We start from the raw sequence: 18,503 nt of genomic DNA on the forward strand, positions 1-18,503 counted from the left end.
TAGTTCATACCCCTTCATCTCTCTGATTTGATAATTTTGATACCTATGTTAGATACCACTTGGGAGTAGAAAGAGTAGGCATGTATAGGAAAAAAGGAAAAGGCAGAAGATATAGTAAATCTTGGGCACCTGCAGGTGGCAAAGAATGGCCAAGGAGAAGAAGAGAAGGAAGACAGGGATGGGAGGACAAAAATAAAGCCAAGCTGCAACACAGTTTCTCTAGGATGAACTTCTAAGGAAGGGGCAGGAAAAGTGAAGGGGGAGTGCATTAAGCACCATGGTCGAAGGGGAAGGGCACTCGGGTGGGTGTCAGAAGAAGTGAGCCCCTCTTCTGCTGCATTTTGGCTGATGTGACTTTGGCAAGTGATCCACTTGAAATCCACGGTCTCATCTGTGAACTGGATACAGAAGAATTCCTCAACCCCACTGGGTTTTGAATCACATTATTTCATAGATGTAACACAGGGTTACACAATTGAATATAAGTACACAGGTGAGAGATTCATTTTCAGAGGAAACTTCACATGCAGGTGTCCAGTTTCTGAAGTGGCCCCTGAGGATCATGTTTAGAATGCCTAATATGTAAGAGGAGCTTTCTTATTGCAAATACTTTCACTGACGATTAGTTTGCTCAGAGGGACTCTGACTTGTCCTTACTGTCTCTCTTTTACTTCCAAGGGCATAAGAAGGATTTTTCTTTCCTAGATATATTTATTAGAGGGGCCAGTTTCGAAGGTCTAGGATTTGAGAGGTTCAGGAAATTAAGAGAGTTGGATAGTGAAGCTTCCTTGGGGACCTGTGGTCTATTAGATGAGTTTATGGGCTGAGATTTTGTTAAAGTTTTGAAAACCTTTTTTTTTTCTTTTTGGTACCGGGTGTCCAACTCAGGACCTTGTGCTTGTAAGGCAGGCAGTGGAACCACTGAGCTAAGTCCCCAGCCCTTGAAAACCACTTTTGAGGACCCATTGTACATCATGTAGCTTTTATACAGCCCCTCCTAAGTGTTTTGAAAAAGCAGATGAAGTGATGAAATACTCCAAGGAGTGAATGAGTCAGTACCAGAGGTGTCCTGGAGAGTAGGTAAGAAGAGATGTGCTGGGTGTGTCCTGAGGAGCGATAATAAAAATCACTAACATTTATTGTGCTACTCTCCTGAGGCTTTACATACTAACTCACTTCCTGCAGGGTTTTCTTTTTCTTTTTTTTTTAAAAGGAGGTGAAGCAAGGGGTGAGAAGCACAGTAACTAGCTCTGGTCATGTAATTAGAAAGGATGGGGTCAGGAATAGTATCGTAGGCAGACTGATCGCAAAGTGGTACCCAGAGTGTGTTGTGCGGTAGCAAGAAAAAGCCCAGGTTTCCAATGACCAGGGTGCCTGATGGTCATCACTCCACTTCCCCGAGGAAAGAGAATGGCCTGTGGCCTGTCACTGTTGGAGTTACTCAGCCTGCTTGGTCCTCCATCAAGATCCGTGTCAACCCTTGTGTTGAGTTGGTGGAGCCTAGTCCTGACCATGGGATCCTAAGTCTAGGATGGATTAGATACCAGTTCTAGGAATTTTAGTACCCATTTCCTTTCCACCATAAGACCTTTATAGGAAGGTGGGGAGAGAAAAAGAGAGGGAAAGAGAAAGTAGAGAGGAGGCGGTTGGGTTGGGAATGACATCAAGCAGGAATGTGCCAGTCAGCGGGGGTAAATTTTCCACTTGGATCTGTGTGGAAACCTGATCCTGCCCCTATTTTTGGTCTCCTTCTCTAACAACCTTTCACCAGACTGGAATTTTTCTGCACCTGTAACACATTTTTAATGTAATAAGTCTAGGAAAAACCAGGTATTATATCATGCTGGGGCTTGTGCTGTGTTTCTAGGAGCAAAGGTAGCCCAGGCCCCAGTTTATCCCTATAGGGGATTAGTGTATTAGTCACCCTGTAAAAGCTCAATTTATTATGATTTTTTAATGTTTCTTTTAGCACTCGCTTATAAAAGGTGAAGAGGGGAGCTACAAATGTGTCTGTGTTCCCTGCCCCCGCCTCCTTCACCCATACACATACACTCTATCAATTTGCTATGAGCCCAAATTCAATAAAATCAAATCCAGAGGTACTGGCTTTGACCAATTAGCTTACCTTTGCTGTGCTGGACTTTGTCCTGGTTTGGTCCAGTGCAAGTAATGAACAGATGAGATTATTGCACTAGGAGTCCCTCACTTGGGAATGCAAGCAGGTTAGAAAGTAAGTTAGCTGTTTGAGGTGACCATGAATGGCTCCTGGAACTGAGGCTGGGATTTGGGTTGTTCGTGTATGACTGGGCCCTTCCTTGCTTGCTACTCCAGATGGGCTGTTTTGTAGATATATGTCATTGTTTGCTTGGGGCTCAATGTTGATGTTTCTGCCAGTTATTCTAAACTGAGAGTTTTGTACAGCTACTGTTGACTCAGTTTTAAAAACGAAACAGCTTGAAGCTTATGCTTACACAGAAATGCATAAGACTGCATGGTGGCTGGGATGGTGCCCACTCATAAGTAGTCATGAGCTTGGGTCCTCATAATGCCATCCAGGCTGTCTGCATCTAAGCTGCTTGGTATTTGAACTTTGGTGATTATTTCATAATTCAGGTGAATCTTTCATCCCCCATCCTTCATGCACTAAAATAATAACTCCTACTGTAGATGTAATAGAGCAGAAAAAAGCCTGGATATAGTCAGAAAATCTGAGTTGAAGTCTCTGTTCTGCCCTTTTCTAGCTGTGTGCCCATAGGGCACATTCCACGTTTTTAGGGGCCAAAGTGAACACAATTTCTGGTCCCTTCTTTAAGGAAAATAATACGAAATTATCAGTGTGAAATTGCTAAAGTGCCAGTCAGGGACTCAAAAGGACTTGTTTAAGTGAAGAACTGAAGTACATTGAAACTTTATTAGCTTCACTAAGTTTGCCTGTGTATGTTAGTTAGCCTCTTTGAGCCCCAGTTATTTCATTCCTAAAATGGAATTAATCATGTCTGTCTGTTCCAAGAGGGTAAATATGTGCAAGGGTGTTTTTGTTCAAAGAAGCACACACACCTAAAGTATACATGTATCCATACTACAATGTATTATTGGTACAATCCACTCTGTAGGTCCACTACTCAATTATTTGTCTCATTGTTTCTCATTGGCTTTTTGGCCAGAGCATTTTCACAGCGATCACTATTTGTACTGCTTATATTTAGATCCAGAGAAGGATTAATAATAAAACATTTCAGCATCTTTACTGTATGTGAGATATGAGTAATGGCCCATCTCAGGACTGTCTCTACTCTGTGGCTGCACATGTAAGTAGCTTTTGATATATTTTACTAGAGCCTCCATAATTGAGTTTGGAATTTCAGATGTATCAGGAAAAAAAATACATACCTGGATGGTTATTAGTAAAATGTCTAAGGCCGTTGGCTCCTCAGGTGTTGATAGAGACTTCCTCTGGCTTTGCAGCTTTGAGATCTGCATCCATTTGCCATTAAAAAAAGAATAAAGCATCTCCACCTCTCTGATGGTGACTATGAGTATGTTTCCATGCCGGTCTTTAATGGGCTCGTAGTAAACTCTTCCCAAGTTGTGTGTTCCAAGTAAATTCTAGAAACAAAGAGATAACCATAGCAGAGATAATATTGTAAAAGCAAAGCACTACAACCATGATAAAAGACACTGTGAATAATTGGATGACTTCTGAGAAGCTGTATGTTCTGTCAGATTTAAACCTAGAACATGTGGCATCATAGAAAAGCACTTAACAGAAACTTAAAGAAAATATCTTCACCACGAGCCTATGAAGATTATTGCAAGAGGCACAACAATCATGCTTTTTTAAAAGCAAGTTCAATATCCGTAAATATCTCTTAGCCACATAGACACACCAGCACATAAACCTCAGGTACCAGTACTTGAAGAGAATCCCAGATGTTTTAAAGAAAAATGCCTGAGATTTCAAATATGCTACTTGTGGAGTTTTCAAGAGATCTACTGTAAGCTAGTATGAGGTGGGGTTGTTTAGAATAAAGAAGTGAATTGACAATGTAGCACATTGTACAGGTCCCCAAATGACTGCGCATTCCCCTCAAGATACTTTAATTGGGAGATTGGCCTGGTTTGACTTATCTGCATTTTAGGGAGTTCTATTTATTTATAAGTTTGTTAAAATTGTTTATAAAGTAGGTCCATAGACAATACTTTAAAAAAGTAGAAAAGGAAGGAAGGAGGTCACATAAAATGTGGAGGGGCCCAAGTGGGTGTTATGAAAAATAAGCCTGAGTATAACAAAAATGCAGAGTTTAAAGATTTCTAACCTAGAGCCCTGGATGATTAGAATACAGTTTTCTCTTGCTTCGAATATCTGTGTTTTAAAAAATTATAAATGATCCCAGAGGTCCTATTTTTGTGAGCTCACATAAATGTGGATGAGATGACCTGCTAGCATGAGACCAAAGTAGAACTGGAATTTGTAAAAGTGATAAGGTTGACCTAAAAATAAATGAGCCAACTGGTCAACATTAATATCTGCAAAGGCACTGGCATCCTCCCATATAGGTAGGGATCATGTCTTAAGCCTTTTACTCTTCCTCACAAAAATCAGACATAATGAGTAAGGAATTTTCTAAATAATTAGGGATATATTATAACAATTCACTTGGCAGTATCATTACTTTAAAAAATAGCCTAAACAGATTTTCCCTTTCTAACAAGTGATTCTAAATAATAGAGAATTGGTTTAGGTAAGGGTTTTACTACAGGCCTTCATAGTACTATAATTTTATAGACAGGCAGTTTACTAATGAGCACTGTTGTGCTGGTAAACTGGCTAACAAAACATGACAAAAAAGGGGAGATATCTGATTTGTAGCATGTACCAATCTCTGTGGTGTAAATATCCTTGCCATAGTTTATTTCAAGCTACCCAGGCTTTGACAATAAGCTTTCAAAATCTGTGGATTTTTAACAGTTGGCTCTCCTGAGCCAGTACAAGCTGGCTGTAACACAGCACAGCTCTTACGATTTTACTGTACTGGTGTTGAGTTTCAGGGCTGACTGCCATTCCTTTACTGTTGGACTGACTGTTTACCCTCTCTGGTCCTGAGTTTCACCCTCTTTTTTTTTGTTTGGTTTTTTGGTAGTGGAGATTGTACTCAGGACCTCGCGCTTGCCAGGCAGGTGCTGCGCTGCTGAGCTAAATCCCCGGCCCAAGTTTCACCCTCTTAAATTAAAGGTCCTTATGGCTCAGACATCCCTTATGCTAATCCTTACTTCATAGGCAGTGGTGGTGCACCATGGCATGCATGCCATAGTGGGATGATTGTTATCGCCAAAAGCTCTAAAAGGTTCACCATCACTGTCATAGAGTGTTTGAAGGATTAAATTAAATAATGCATGAGAAAGTATTTTTGCAATCTCCTAACCCTGCTACAGTATGGGCATATGGGCTTTCTTTTCTGCTATAATTGGAAGCTCACCTTGTCTTACATCTACTCATTTTTAAGATCTAGTCCAGATTTCACCTTCTCTGGGAAAACTTTCCTAACTCTCAGAGGTAGAATTTACTACCTTCTGCCTTTCCTATTACTTTCTCTACAGACTTTTGTCTTATCAGTATTTGGCTTTGCTGCATAAAATTGATGCACATATCATGAGATCATGATTTTTTTGTCTGTGTCCATGAGCTGTTTGTATGGTGCTTGGCACATACAGTAAGAACTCAACAGTTCTTTGCTGACCAAATTACTATATTTCATTAGGACACTGGAAAATATGATTCAGTTTGAACCAAGGCTGATGGTATACATCGACTGAGGTGTTCATCTCATTAAATAGTTATTGTCATTGGTTCACTGTCATCTTTGGATAGATTTTCTATTAGGCTGAGTAAAAAAAATCACTGAAATCATCCTGAAATTTTTCATTGACATAAATCAGGGTGGATAGCTAGCTTTGGGGATACCCAATGGAAAAGCAGAATATTCTTATGAAAATAAATTGCAGTCATGTTCCAGTGGGGACAAATTCAAGGTTATTTAGGTTGTAAAGGAAAAATAGATCATGTTAATACCCGTCATTCCATGTAACCAGGGTGGGTAGCCCTGGCCCCTTGGTGATCTTACAAGGCAAAGAGGAGTAAGAGCCAACTGATGGTGACCAGGAATGCATCTAGCTTATCACCAGAACAAATTATAGAACTATAAGCAAGCCCTTGATAGAGGCACTCTTTTTGAGAGTTTTATTTAGTTTGTGGCAACATGGGAAGTTGAAAGAAGTCCAGAGTCAGGGTGTGAAGGCCTACAAAAGCAGAGTGAAATTTTGAGAAAAATTCCAAAAGGAAAAAGGAAGACATAGTTCATAGATTGTTACCTAGCTCTCATTCATTAATACTAATTTCTAAAAACTGTGGAAGAGGGAAGTTTAATGGAATACCACCTACACTGTCATTATTATTGTCTTTGAGGATAAATAATTCAGATACCTCTCACTATGAGAGCAATACACACTCTCTTCCTAAGAAGAGGCCCCTGCTATTTTCTTAAGAGAAAGAAAACAGGGTGGGGTTTTGGTCACTTATAGGCTTTCTCATCTTAGCTTTTAAAATCTAAAGGCTAACAGATACTTCTTTCTCTTCCTGCCTAGACATTTTTAATTACTTAATTAACTAATTAATACTTTACCTTCTTTCAAATAAACAAATGCCAATTCTAAATACACTACCAATGCTGCAGAATTGACTTATATTTTCAAAAATTAGAGTGAAGATAATTTCCTTAAAATTTTTGTCTACTTTTTAATAAATTAACATATAATAATATGCTGAATTTTAAGAATATAGTCCTGGGAGTTTTATAGATCTGGATTTGAATCCATACTCTGCTATTTCTACTTGTGTAAATGGACACAAATTAGCCTCTTTATGCCTGAGTTTTATCATCTGTTAAATGAATACAGGTAATAGTACATTCACATTAGTTTGTAGTAAAGAGGAAACAAGATAAAATTTGTAAATCACTTAGCACAGTGCTTTGCACCTGATCTGTTAAATGAATGAAAGTAGTTATTACACTGTTATTATTTACTCCTCACTATTTTAAGGAGGACCTTGTTATAGAATAGAAACCAGTTAACAAGGAGCAAATGAAGTTGTTAGTATATATTGTGATAAAGGATACACCAGTGTGCCGTGGACACGAAGGAGAGAAAGTTTATGGATAAAGTCCTGTGTGTCACAAAATGTCTGGGTCACAAATGAAAGAGTCTAAGGTAAGGAATGCCATAGCGCAATGTTTTAGGTTGGCTACTCTGGCAGAAGTGTGGAGATGCATCGGAGAGGGCTGAGAGGAGACCCGGGAGGATGACACTGGGGGCTTTTGATGTAACTAAAGTAATCAGGCAGTAGTAATAAGATTGGAAAGAAGAGGAGAGTAAAATGAGATATACTATAGACAAAGCAACAGAATTTATGGATGGTTGATGCCAATCAAGTTATATATGGAACATTTTTGCTTTTCTTAGAACATTGTAAAAATGTTAGATTAATAAAATGACCTAAAGTATTAAGTATATACCAATTCACAAATTCATGTTTCCTTTTTCTGAAGTTTTTTTCTGTACCTTATCTCCCACCTCCGAGGTGCCTTCAACATTTCCAGAAATTTTAATTATAGAGACCAGGAAATGGTTTGGATACTAAATCCTCCAGCAAAAAGATGAAAGCAACTGCTATTATTTAACCAGGTGAGCAGAAACATGGAGGAGGGAAGAGAATTCCTAATAATGCTAAAGCTTTTGATGAGGGCTCCCTATAAGAGGTTATGATTACTGTGTCGGGCTGGAGAAATATCCAGGTTGTATCTGTGGTCCAAGGCACATTTCTGTGATCACTTTTCCACTTGGTCAGATAGTTTTCCTCCAGTGTGATTTTGGGAGGGTACTCGGGGCTAGACTGACAAATACACTTATTTATCCAAACAGTAAGTGCAGAGGGTCTTCCACATGCCAAACACTGGGGATATAGAGGTAGCCAAGGCAGACATATTTGTTGAACTCAGGAAGTCATAGTCCAAATGGGTCACTAGACAGATATTGATAAAAATTATTGACTAATGGTGTTATGATCATTGTCCTGAATGAAGAAGACAAGGTGCTATGGGAGTGATTCGGCAAACCAGGAAGTCAGCGAAAGGATTCCTGAGGAAGTTAAAAATTAAGCTGAGATCTGAAGAATATGTCGGAATTAGCAAGGCAAAGAGGTGGAAGAAGATGGTTCTAAACGGAAAATAGCATGTGAGCTAGCACAAGAGATTCAGAAAGACAGACTAGAAAGTTGGAAGAAAACCAGGAGAATGTGAAATTATGGAAGCCAAAGAATGTACCAGTTAGGAAAAGGAGACTAGGACCCTATGTATCAAATGCTGCTGGCTATCAATTGCAAAGAGGAATTAACATTGTCCATTGGATTTAGTGAAACTGGCAGGCGTGGAAACAGATTTTTGTGGGGGCTTTATTTAAGATAAAGAATACAAAATTATAAATATAAAATTGGGTATGAAAATGAATATTTATTTAGAATGAGAAAAGACCCCCCCCCCCCGCCAGACTGTAATATTTGGAGTTGCTTTTTTCTTCCTGAAATTTCTTTAGGCTGTTTACCAGAAATACCTCTTGATTGCAACTCAGCTTCTTCTCCTCACCTAAAATACTTTAGGACTCCCACACACTCAAGGGCTCACACAAATGAGGAACTTTGAAGCTCTATCTGCCTCTGATTTCTGGTGGACTTTGGGTGCAGTTTTATAGTCATGGTGGTAGAAAAGTCAGAGAGCTGATAACTAATGGGAAATGAGGAACTAAGAGGAGAAATTTGAGTGTAAGGGAGAGAAGAGAGATTGGTTGGTAGCTGAAGCGTTATGTGGAGCCAAGTGAGGAATATTGGGGGAAGTTAAATCGGAGATTCTGAGTATTTTAAAATAAAGATGGGAGGGAAGAGATGGGATCCAGAGCAAGTGTGGAGAGATGAGCTTTGGGTAGAAATGAGAATTAATCTGTTGGAATAGGAGAGAAGCGAAGATGAAGTCAATAAAGGGGGGTTTGTAAATTTGGTGGTGGAAAAAATCTCTTCCATTGCCATATATTTTTTTAGCAGTGAGGGAAAAACTGTCTGGAAATAGACTATGGAGAAGAGGAAGGGGTATAGGGAAATGGAGAAGGTTTTAAATAGTTGCAGCATGAGAAAAAAAATTTACTAGAGAAATGGAAAGGGACTGCTAGCTAACATTCCCTGTGAGAATTGTAGTCACGAGATTAACATGAAACTAATCAACTTTTTAGGTGGTTTTCTGCATAATCAAGGTACTTCAGTATAGACATACTGGATTCATCCAGATTTGAGACTTTTACAAATAGATAATATGGAGGGAGAAAATTTAGAATATTTTCAAGGAATGATTATGATGAATCAAGGAATCTAAGCTTAACAAGAAGGAAAACAGCCTCATAGGGCGGGTGATGAATTATGTTTAGAAGCCAAGGAAATCCAAGACTGTTGATATGGGAATATGCAGTAGGGTCACACTGGCCATCATGGCATCCCTCATGGCAGTGACGGCACTGGCTTGCAACAGTCCAATCCTTCTCATGTTACTGATATCAGACAAAAGTGTTCCAGGAAGCCTCTAAGAAACACATGATAAAGAGCCATGCTTGAAATTTTAAGGTTGTTCACTTTGTGATCCTGGCATATTTCAGGTGTAAGAGTGGGTTAAAGGAGGGCCCACTAAGGTGTGTCAGCCTCCTGGGAATGTACTTTGTCCAAAAGAAAGAGCAATGTGAAGGACGGTGGCACGTGCCAATCAAGTGGGTCAGTGATGAAAGGCAGGAGTGCTCTGAATTCAACAACAGTAGTCAGGGCCCATTCCCAAGAAATTCCGGATTTGGAGGAGAAGGCTCTGCAATATAAACAGTGAGTGGAATACAGGGAACTGTTTGCTAAAGTCTCTGACACCACTAGGACACAAGGCAGTAAATTACCTTTGTAATAGAAAATAACACAGGGGAGCAAAAGTAACCTTTCAGAATTAATTATATTAACACAATAATTATTATTAGAACAGAGGGTTGAATTATTATTGCAGGAGTTCAAGAAACAAAATTTTGTAATTGTAGGCAGGGGTGGAGCTGTGGAATTTTGTTTATATGGTTATGGTTATGGCTCAGTGATCTCTTAAGGAACCCAGTTTCATGTGACAGATGTTTTTCTGTGCTAAGATCCACAAATTAAGGTCATACCAGAAAACAATGACAGGAAAACCCAGAAGAGCTTGTTTAGTAATCAGTGCCATTTCTACAACCTACACAGATTCTTGCAGGGCTTGGATATTTAATTTGATTTTATTGATAAAATGGAAAGATGACTACATAAGGGATTAGAGGTACTCTTTTAAGAGTTTCTTTCTTTGTTTTTTTATAACTAAGCAAAAAATGTACATAACTTCCTATGTTTTATCAAGAGCACTATATCAAGAACCTCCTTTGGATATCTGCTGGTCTCTGTCTCCTTCTCTACACGCTCATAAATGCTCCCTTGGTCACACAGCTGCAAGGGTCCTTCAAGTGACCTAGTCAGACTTCTCTTATTTTACAAGTGATGAAACTGAGGCTCTGAAGGAGAACCAAGATGTCCGATTAGTATGCAATCTAGAACTTGAGTCTCCTCACTCCTTGCTCATGCCAAAGGCACAAATTCCCCACATAATTAGATGTGAAGCTCAAAGCAAGAAGCCTTCATGTGCCTAGGGATCTGAAAGAGGAAAGAGCTCACCCTTTTCCTTTTAGGTAGGACTGGTAATGGAGCTCTCCAAGTTAAAATGAAAAAGAAAAAAAACCCCTGAGGGTCTGGTCCGTCACCTGTAGCTGGGCTGTTGCAGCAAGCATCTTCTGCCGGGTTTGCAGCACTGTGGATGAGGACATTGAAATAGGTACACTTTGCCTCAGCCACCTTATGTCTTCCCACATACAAGACAGCTGCAAAAGAAGTCACAAGATCATATCATTGTCCAAGCCAGAACATGATTTAGGTTGCAGCATCAAAGCAAAGCAGAGAGAAGGAAACTTGACCCCTGAAGTTTGTTCTCCAGTCCATTTTCAGATACAGGCGAAACAACTTTTTGATCTCTGTCCAATTGGAAAAAGATCTGAATGCTAATGAAACAGTCAGATCCACATTTTAGTCTTTGCCAAATGATCCCATAACTCACAGTACTGGAGACACAACCTGACAGAATGCAAGCTTCCTTCTTTGAAAATGTAGTGTACACATTATTCTGGCATGTGTGCAGGGTGTCTGTGTGTGTGTGTGTGCGCGCGCGCGCGTGTGTTCAATGACCGGGTATATTAGGGCTTCAAGGAACCCTTGAGCTAATTTACTTCCACCCCAAAACTTTAATCATTAGAAACCTCTCAACTAAGGTTTTATAGATTTATGTGCAGTAAGATCGGTACCAAGTGGGGAAAAATGAAACTCAGAACTTAGTATACCTTGGTGAACCACAGAAAATCTTGTGTAATGGAACTGGTGTGAGAGTCATCTATCTCAACGATTGGTATTTGATCTTCATTTGTGACTAACATATTGTCTTTGTAGTAAAATACAACGGCTATGTAGAGTCCCCTAGAAAGATAAAACAAAATTTAAAAATTGTCCTCAACTGTTTCCTCTTCCAAACTTGAGTCCTGGAAAAAAACCAATTTTTTGGATGTAAAAAACATAAATTTAAAATATACCTAGAAACATATTCCTGCCTTGTATCACGAGTTCACTGGCTAGAACTCAGAGAAATTACTGTTTTGCCCAGATTCTCAGGATGCATTCCTTTAATAAAAAAGAAATTTCTACCAAGTTTCCACTCAGAATCAAAACCAACTAATTCCCGAGAAGTTAACACTTCCTGGAAAAACTATATAGGACCCACCGTTTTAAGGTCTTCACAAACTTGTTTGAAGAATGGAATAGGTGTTTCAGGCTTCTTGATACTGACTGCTTGCGGCCTGCGGTTTGTAATTTTGAACTTTCTAGAACAGAAAAAAATGTAAATTTAATTTGACAGATCCTTTTTCTTTCCTTCCTGCTTTCCTACCCCTGTCCCCTCAGTATCATTCATCAGTTTCAGGTGGGATTCAGCTCATTCATTTGTAGAAGAAGCTCTGATACCTTAAGATGCTAGTGGTTAACTCAGTTAATGAACAACTCCTCAAAAATGTTGGAGATGAGTAATATTAATAATTCCAAGGGAAACAACTTAGATGTTTTATCGATACTCTTAGGTTGAGTGATTTATCAAAAAGGACAAAAAAAAAAATGGAAGCAATTCTTTTACCCTCCTTTTCCTTCCCTCAATTGCCTTTTAATAGTCACACAGTTCTCAGTGCTGCCAAGTTCCCCTGGTTAGTCTACATATTCTATTAAATTATTTTCATTATAAAATTAATATAAGCATATTATAGAAAGTCTCAGGCACGAAGGAAAAAAAGAACAAAACTCCACCAATATTATCACATCACTTTGTACAACCACTACTAGAATTCTGGGGCATTTTTTTCTAGTATGTATGTTGGCCTACAAACATAGTTGTAGGGATAATATGATTATCATGCTCATTATCCAGAGAAGAAACTGAAACTGAGGAATGAAACAGATTGTCCAAGTTTGCAAAGTCAGGAAAACTTGAGACATTCATTTAGTGAATATTTTTATGGGGGGGTTGCTATGATGTAGACTCCTCTTTAGCCATAATAGTAAACAGTTCATCCCTTGCTTCTGTTCAACTCTTCTGTTTACAACCAGGAACTCTCACTAATAAAAGTAGTAGAATTCCTAGACTCCTGTCGTAGTCCCTGCAATCAATGGAGCTGGACTGAATGATCACTGATTTCAACTCTTATGTTCTGTGTCATGAAGGGAAGCTGAGGTTGTTGGTGTCATCATGAAACTTCAGACAGACTTGCCACTGTGGCTGAGAACAGGGCTCATATCACTGCTGTTAGGTATAGAAACCTGGGCAGATGGCCCATGGTTGAGGCCCAATAGAATTCTGCCTGTGATCTATAAGAGTAGCTGACAAGACACAAGCATTCATGCCAGTTTCAAGCTTGTGCCGGTAATGACTATTGCTGGAAAAAAGAAAAAGATTTTTTTCCCTAACTTGAACATGAATTTGGCTGCTTGAAAATGATGCTGGTGGGACTTCCGGTTAAATGTTCCATAGTAAACATATTCACTGTTTACTATTCTCACCATAAACCTGGCTAAAACCAGAGTACAGGTTCAGGGAACAACATAAGTCTATAAAGACATGTCGATGGGGAAGAAGAGAAACACAAATAAATTTTGGTAGCTGGAAAGCAGATGGACAGATGGATTTAGCAGATTTGAGAAAGATGAAGCCTAAACCAGCAGTAGAGAAAACTGAGAAGTAATCTGATTCACCCAATGAACACCATGGGCTGCTGGAAGTGGAGGGTGTACATGGTGCAAAAATCTGAAAGATTTATTGAAATCTATTTAAAAAGGAGTGATATTTCTAGGTTTCCTCCCCTACTGCACTACTTCCCCACTCTAGGTGAAAGCCAATGGCTTATTCTCTGGGAAGGAAAAACAAATAAAACAATTCAAAACCAACCAAAACCCATAACAAAACAAGACCTTCTAAAGAAAATAAAACAAATGAACAATAACAACAACAACAACAACAACAACAACCACCACCACCCGGGTCTCTGGAGTGGGAGGTAGGAAATGAAGTAATGATGGTGGTGGTACCGTATCAAAAACAGATGGACTAAATGAAAATTTCCATACATAACACTTTTTCTTATTGGGTTCTCCAAACACTGGTAGCAAACTTATACACTAGAAGAAACTTCCATGTAGAATTTGGCTAGCCTCAGAGAATACACCCAAAGATTCTGACATTGGGGATTTCCCAATAAAATGCTAGTTCCAGTTCACCCTGTAGTGAAGGCCATAAATTGCTTTATCCATGTGAACTGGGCTCCCCAAAGACTGTTGATTTCTCTTAAATCTGAGAAAATATCTAAGCATCACTAGGCGTATGAAAAGTACATCAAACATGAAATACAAATAAGCAGAAGAACAACACAGAGGAAAGATTACACTGAAAAAAATATCAAAATAAATAAACGTCTATCATTAATATTCTGAGAGTTAAGATATTTCATCTTAAGAGCATAGGCATCTATCTAAAGAACCAATCATAGAACAAAGAGAGCATTGAGAATTAAAAATGTTTTCAAAACTTAAAAATCCAGTGGAAGAGTTAGAAAATATAGTTGAAGAGTCTCCAAGTAAGTGGAGTAAAAGGAGATGAAGATGGAAAATAGAAGGAACAAGGAAAAATAAAAAATTAAAGGACTAGTAGGTGATCAAACATCTGAATAATAGGCGTTTATTATGACAGAGGAGAGGAAAAGAATAAAGAAATAACTTTAAAAATGTCCCACAATAGAAGGGTACAGACTTCTATATTGAAAAGGACTTGCCAAGTACCCAGTAAAACAGACAACAGATAACATATCACAGAGGAAATTGTAGAATATTGTGATAAAAAGAAAACTGAAAACCTTCCAGGGAGGGAGGGAGGGATGGAGAAAGAGAGAGAGAGAGAGAGAGAGAGAGAGAGAAAGAAAGAAATTAGAACTTCTGGAGTCAAAATGGCGTCAGACTCCTCAGCAGTAGAAGCTAGAAGACATCAAGCAACACCCTCAAAATTGGAAGGAACATTATTTCCACTGAGAATTCTTTACTTGTCCAGACCCTGAATAAATATTAAATAAAATAACATCTCTTTAGACATATAATAAGCTGCTGTGCACTCTCTCAGGAAACTGCAAGAGGAAAGACTCTATCACAATCAGGGACCAACTGAAGAAGGAGGAAGACATGAGATGCAAAAAGAAAGACACCAATATTGGGAAATTATAAGAAGAATCCTCAATTTTGTGGTGAAAAGCAACCACAGGGTGACAGCTGTGTGCAAGGCATGAAGGCAACAGTCACCTGTCTAGATGGAGCAGGGCAGATGCTCCATGACAGTTACTCAGGAAGGTGCAGTTGAAACAATACCCAATGTATCTGATTATATTGACAGAAGATCGATAAAAGTGGAGAGGAGTCTGGAGATTATTACAACTGCATAGTAAATGCTTAGAGCATAGGGAGTTTATTTTGTTCATATTGGTATGTCTGGCACCTGACACATAATAGGCAGTATTTCTGTTAATGTTATCTTGCAAGCTGAATAACTGGATGATAGTTGAAATTCAGTCCTATAGGACACTGTTTTGGTGAAAACAACTGGCTTTATAATTCATTATGTCAAGGGCATGAATTGTGTGAACAGTGAAGTTCGTTGATATTTCCCTTTAGTTGTCATCCCAATACTGAGTATGTAAATTAGCTGTGGCTAGTTCTTTGGTCAAAATGCAGATAATTATATGGGTTTTGATATTGTCTATCTAGGGGTTTGGTGAGAGAAGAGATATTTTATTAATGTTTCTGTATTTAGAATATGCTATATATTCAGTGGAGTCATTGATTACACTTTAATTCTAGAGTATATATGTATCACTAACAGAGCACTGAGGATGGAAATTGGCCCAAATTCTCATTTGGAAGAACAATGGAAGAAAAAGAAGCTAAGGTTTTTAAGAGGCTTATACTGAGTCAGGCAAGTGTAATCCATTATCTAACTTAATCCACATAACAACACTGCAAGTTAGATATTTTTTCATTCTTTAGAGAATACTTTATTAGTTTCTGTAACCAAATCCACATAGATAAGACCTTACATACTTAATATGGTGTGTTATGTCTGTCCAAATGGAAAAAAATAAGTTTAATGTTTCTAGACAAGTATAGCTGTTAATTTTTCTACAATGCCAACTCAACATGGTAAACTGGGATAACTTTTCCAAACTTTACAGCACAGAGAAAGTTTCCCAAAACTGATTATATATATATAAATATATATATATATATGCATACAATTATAGTATGCTATGCACCAATAGCAGCAACAGCCTTCCCAGGTTCTGCAGTCATCTAAACAAAATTATAGAGACATCCATTACACTCCATTAAAAAAAAAAAAAGAAAGAGGGCTGGGAATTTAGCTCAGTGGTTCCGCTGCCTGCTTCACAAGCGCAAGGACCCAAGATCAATCCCCGGCACCAAAAAAAGAATTAAAAAAAAAAAAGAAAGAAAGAAAGAAAAGAAAATTAACAAAACCCAGAAAACAACAAAGTTCTATTACTGTTGTGGTACCTGGCACCAAACAAGGTAGATATTATTATCCTGATTTTTTTTTTTTGGTGAAGAAGTTGTAGCTCACAGAGGTGAAATACTTTCTCCAAGGAGATACAGCTAATAAATAGGAGAAATAGGACTTTAAATAGTTATTTTTTCTAATTGTAAAATTTATAAAGGCATATGTCTTCAATAAATCACATTGTATTTCAACGCAGTTGCCTGTTTGTTTGTTTGTTTGTTTATTTATTTATTTATTTTTGCGGTACTGGTGATATCGAACCCAGAGTACTGAGCTATGTCCTTTGCCATTTTAAATTTTGAGACAGGGTCTTGTTAAGTCATTAAATTGCACAAATTGGCCTTGAACTCATGATTTTCTTGCCTCAGCTTCCTGAGTAGCTGGGATTACAGGCATGCGCCAGCAGGCCTGGCTTAATGTAGTTGAAGAGCTTAAATAACAATTTTATAGTTTTCTGTGAGAAATACACTATTTTACTTTATCTTTTTAAACTTAGAGTTGCATTAATTCATTTTAGAATTATTCCTTTTTTTGTGTGTGAAGCTAATTTATTTTTTGTGTGTGAGCTAATTTATTTTATCTTGACAGATAATAGGTCAGGATTTCCCAAAGTTTGTGCCTTGGAATACTAATTCTATAAAAATTTTATATGGCTAAAGAAATTTAAAAAATGCTTCCTTAACCAAATTGACGATGTCTCTTTATTAGAGTCTTTAGTATTCTAGTTTTTATTTTACAATTCCAAGAGAGGGATGAAGAATGAATTATTTCCTAAACTTACTCACAAGAGAACCACTTACAGCTGAGCATCTTGTAGGACTATTGTTCTTTGTTGTTGTTGTTGTTTTTTGTTTTGGTACTGGGGATCGAACTCAGGTCCTTGTGCTTTTGAGGCAGGCGCCTGGCTTGCGAGGCAGGCGGCGGAACCACTGAGCTAAATCCCCGGCCCGGACTGTTGTTTTTTGGAACACACTTTGGGTATCGTGTAAGTGTTCATAGTATATTTTAATATAAACATACTCCTCCTTTTTTGGGAAGCTCTATCTTAGGCTTTACTTAAATCTTTCTTAACATTGTGTGTACATTTAAATTTCTGTGAGGAAAAGCATGTAGATGCCAGGAGTTGAATGGAAACTATAGAAATAATTGGATGGGCTAGGCAATCATTTCCTAATTATTATATAGCAATCCAATAGTAATAGAGGGTGCTTCTGAACTCTCAGAAAATATATTTTTTAAAATCCCCCATTCTCATGTGCAGTTTTAGGTTTTCCCCTCAGATAAGGACCAAACACAAAGTAGTTTCTGAATTGCAAAGAATCATCTGTCCAGTTGCTTGATTACCCTTGCTTCCATACAGGATCCCACAGGCAAGGGAGTGATGGAGAGACAGAAGAAAAAGGAGCCCAGCCTGGTTCAGTGAGAGTGAGTCCTGGGTAACTGTAAACTGCAGATACTTCAGTCAGTGTGGAATGTCGATAGTTCAGGCTTGGGTAAAGTCTTCCTAGAGATATGGGAATGAAAATCCCACTTGGGTTTCCTTCTCAAGCTGCTTACATATTTACATCTCTTAATGAGCCACTCATTAGAAGAACATTACTGTCTTGCAAACACTTGTCCTCATTTCTAGCTAGAGCCAACATTTCTGAAGGGCCCTGTTGTCACAGCTATACAGTAATTGGGAACACTTTTTGTTAATGCTAAGCATGATTTAGACCTAGTCCAAACACAGCTAGCATAGCATCCCTCAGTTCCCACCATGGCTTTCTTACCCAGCAGACCTAGCAGTACCCCAAATCTAGAGAGTACAATGTATTTGAAGATCTGAAGGCAGCATGGAAAAATGGAAACTTTATGGAGGTTTTAATTCTGCAAATAAAACCAAGTGCCTCTTCCATGAATCATTACCCAGATCAGAAATCTGAGGCCATCCCATCTGAACAGCCTAAGCAGCGGAGCAGCTTTTAAAACTGTCTCAGCGATTCCCTGGGTTCCATGAACTAAAATCCACAGGAGGTGTGCTCTACTTTCCCCTAAGCAGGGAAGGGAGGAGGACTAAAATTCAGAGTAAGTTTAAAGTACAGTGTCCAGTCTTGATGCGTGGCTGCAAGACAGAAATGAGGGATGGCAGGAAGACTGGAATTGGAGCCAGAAACA

The 18,503-nt window shown here is 38.5% G+C and overlaps 1 protein-coding gene across 3 annotated transcripts in view; it reads right to left on the reverse strand.

The window, feature by feature from the left end:
* Ankfn1 (ankyrin repeat and fibronectin type III domain containing 1) overlaps positions 1-18,503 on the reverse strand; it is a 406,041-nt gene that overhangs the window by 49,905 nt on the left and 337,633 nt on the right. For all 3 annotated transcript variants that reach the window (XM_087202565.1, XM_004859789.3, XM_087202564.1), the window contains exons 11-14: positions 11,973-12,072; positions 11,539-11,671; positions 10,909-11,025; positions 3,391-3,606 (exon numbers count right to left, since the gene is read on the reverse strand). In XM_087202565.1, coding sequence (XP_087058691.1) covers positions 3,391-3,606; positions 10,909-11,025; positions 11,539-11,671; positions 11,973-12,072 — 566 coding nt within the window. The remainder of the gene's footprint in view (positions 1-3,390; positions 3,607-10,908; positions 11,026-11,538; positions 11,672-11,972; positions 12,073-18,503) is intronic.

This window comes from Heterocephalus glaber, unplaced genomic scaffold (genome assembly GCF_053883595.1).
Source record: "Heterocephalus glaber isolate CG9 unplaced genomic scaffold, H.glaber_assembly_v1.0 deba00001773, whole genome shotgun sequence".
Classification (NCBI taxonomy): domain Eukaryota; kingdom Metazoa; phylum Chordata; class Mammalia; order Rodentia; family Bathyergidae; genus Heterocephalus; species Heterocephalus glaber.